The sequence below is a fragment of the Perkinsus marinus genome (genome assembly GCF_000006405.1).
Source record: "Perkinsus marinus ATCC 50983 genomic scaffold scf_1104296959618, whole genome shotgun sequence".
NCBI lineage: Eukaryota > Perkinsozoa > Perkinsida > Perkinsidae > Perkinsus > Perkinsus marinus.
Window position 1 is genome coordinate 1 of NW_003206356.1, and position 1,674 is coordinate 1,674.

Genomic DNA, 1,674 nt, shown 5'->3' on the forward strand with positions numbered 1-1,674 from the left:
CCATAGATAGCTCCACTAGAGAGCGTCTTTAGATATTACGAGAAGGAGGACTTAGCGACCGTATTGGAGTATTTACGAGGATCTGAGCGCGTGAGTGAGTGAGGTGGTGCTGGCGGTATTGGTCGTATGTGGATGCTGAGTGTATTAGGCAGGATTGGCCTTTGGGGTCGCAGCATGGGAGCGGTGACTGCCCTGCTGCATGGTGACAGAGACCCTAGTATAGCTGGGATGGTGGTAATAATAACGCGGGGTGAGGATATATGCACATGGTCAACTACATGTGTTGGTGACGGTATGAAAACTGGGGGAAATTTGGGGGAATTTTGGTTGGTTTCTGTACACAATTCGTATGTGAACTTCTATAACTAGCGAGGAAACTCCTGAGCTCAGCTGAGAATAGCGGACAAATATTCCAACGGTGAAGAGCTCTAGTAATAGATGACGGTTCCCCAAGTGATGGACTTTTAGATATACGTACTACACTCCATATATGTAGGTAGAGTGGGAATATGCAAACACACAAGGGTGTTCGGAAAATATGTTTCCTTGTTGATTTCAGATAGACTCGGCGTTCGCGGACATCCGAACACTGGCGAGTGATTTAGCTGAAGAACTCGGGTTGAGACTGCCGGGCATAATGCTCAGTGTTGTGTTGGGAATGTTGAGGTTGTCTGTTAGAAGCAAGGCCCATTTCGACATATTCGACTTGCAGCCTATTGCGCATGTGAGTATCTTGAGGTTGAGCGTGCAAGATACAAAATAGGTCTGAAAAGAGACCATTTCTCGTGCCAGGTCGATCGAACGTATATTCCGGCTTTGTTTACGGCGGCTCGAAACGATACTTTCGTCAACCCACGTAATACTGATACCCTCTTTGAAAAATATGCTGGTGATAAAAATCTGGTAATACCAGGGTTGATCGATCCCCCTTAGGGATGATAATTTTTGTAAGGTTAAAGTGGACGGCAACCACAACTCGACTAGGCCGAAATTCTTGATGCATTCGATTGCGATATTTTTCATCAATACTCTGGGATGTGAGGCGACAGTTGATGCGATATTGGGTAAGATGTGTTACGCACAGCGAAGATTTTGGATGATGAATCTTAGATTTGGAAAGCCTCTCACCGTGTAGTGAGGAGAGGGCGAACGCCGCTGATGAGGAGTCGACACGCAACGAGGTAGTGAATGAGATATTTTGATGGATCGATTTCGATAAGATATTTTTTAGGTTCGGGATTTGATACCGATCCCGGCGCCTCCTCGTCGAGATCACATTAAGTTTGGAAATGACCGATTGATCGACGCTGGTAGGAGGTGGGTCGTCGGGTTGGATATGAAAGTTTAATTTCAGCGATACCATTCTCGTGTTTCGAGGAAGATCGAATGATCGAAGAAGCTGTGAAGGAAAGTTTAGAGGAAACTTCGGTTGAGGAAAGGAAACGACGGGATGACGATATGTTGCTTATCAAAAGGGAAAAATCGGCCTTATAGCCTTTCCGGTCGTGGTCTGTGTGATTAAGCGACGGTCGGATGCAATCTCGCTACGCCCATCTGATCGATTATGTCTGTCGCCTGGTCTCGGGGATCACGGCCTTCATTACATTGTATTATGGTTTTATTTAATACGTTGAATTACTATGTCCTTTCGTGTACCTGTGGTCGACTGTTTCT

At 45.8% G+C, this 1,674-nt stretch overlaps 1 protein-coding gene across 1 annotated transcript; it reads left to right on the forward strand.

Moving 5' to 3' along the window:
* Positions 1–148: 148 nt before the first annotated feature.
* Pmar_PMAR022101 (conserved hypothetical protein) lies at positions 149–1,348 on the forward strand (the record flags this gene model as incomplete). The annotated part of the gene is made up of 6 exons (XM_002773063.1): positions 149–234; positions 560–724; positions 793–903; positions 953–1,064; positions 1,111–1,181; positions 1,232–1,348. Coding segments are annotated over 6 exons (662 nt in total), but the record flags the coding sequence as incomplete, so codon positions are not given.
* Positions 1,349–1,674: the final 326 nt, after the last annotated feature.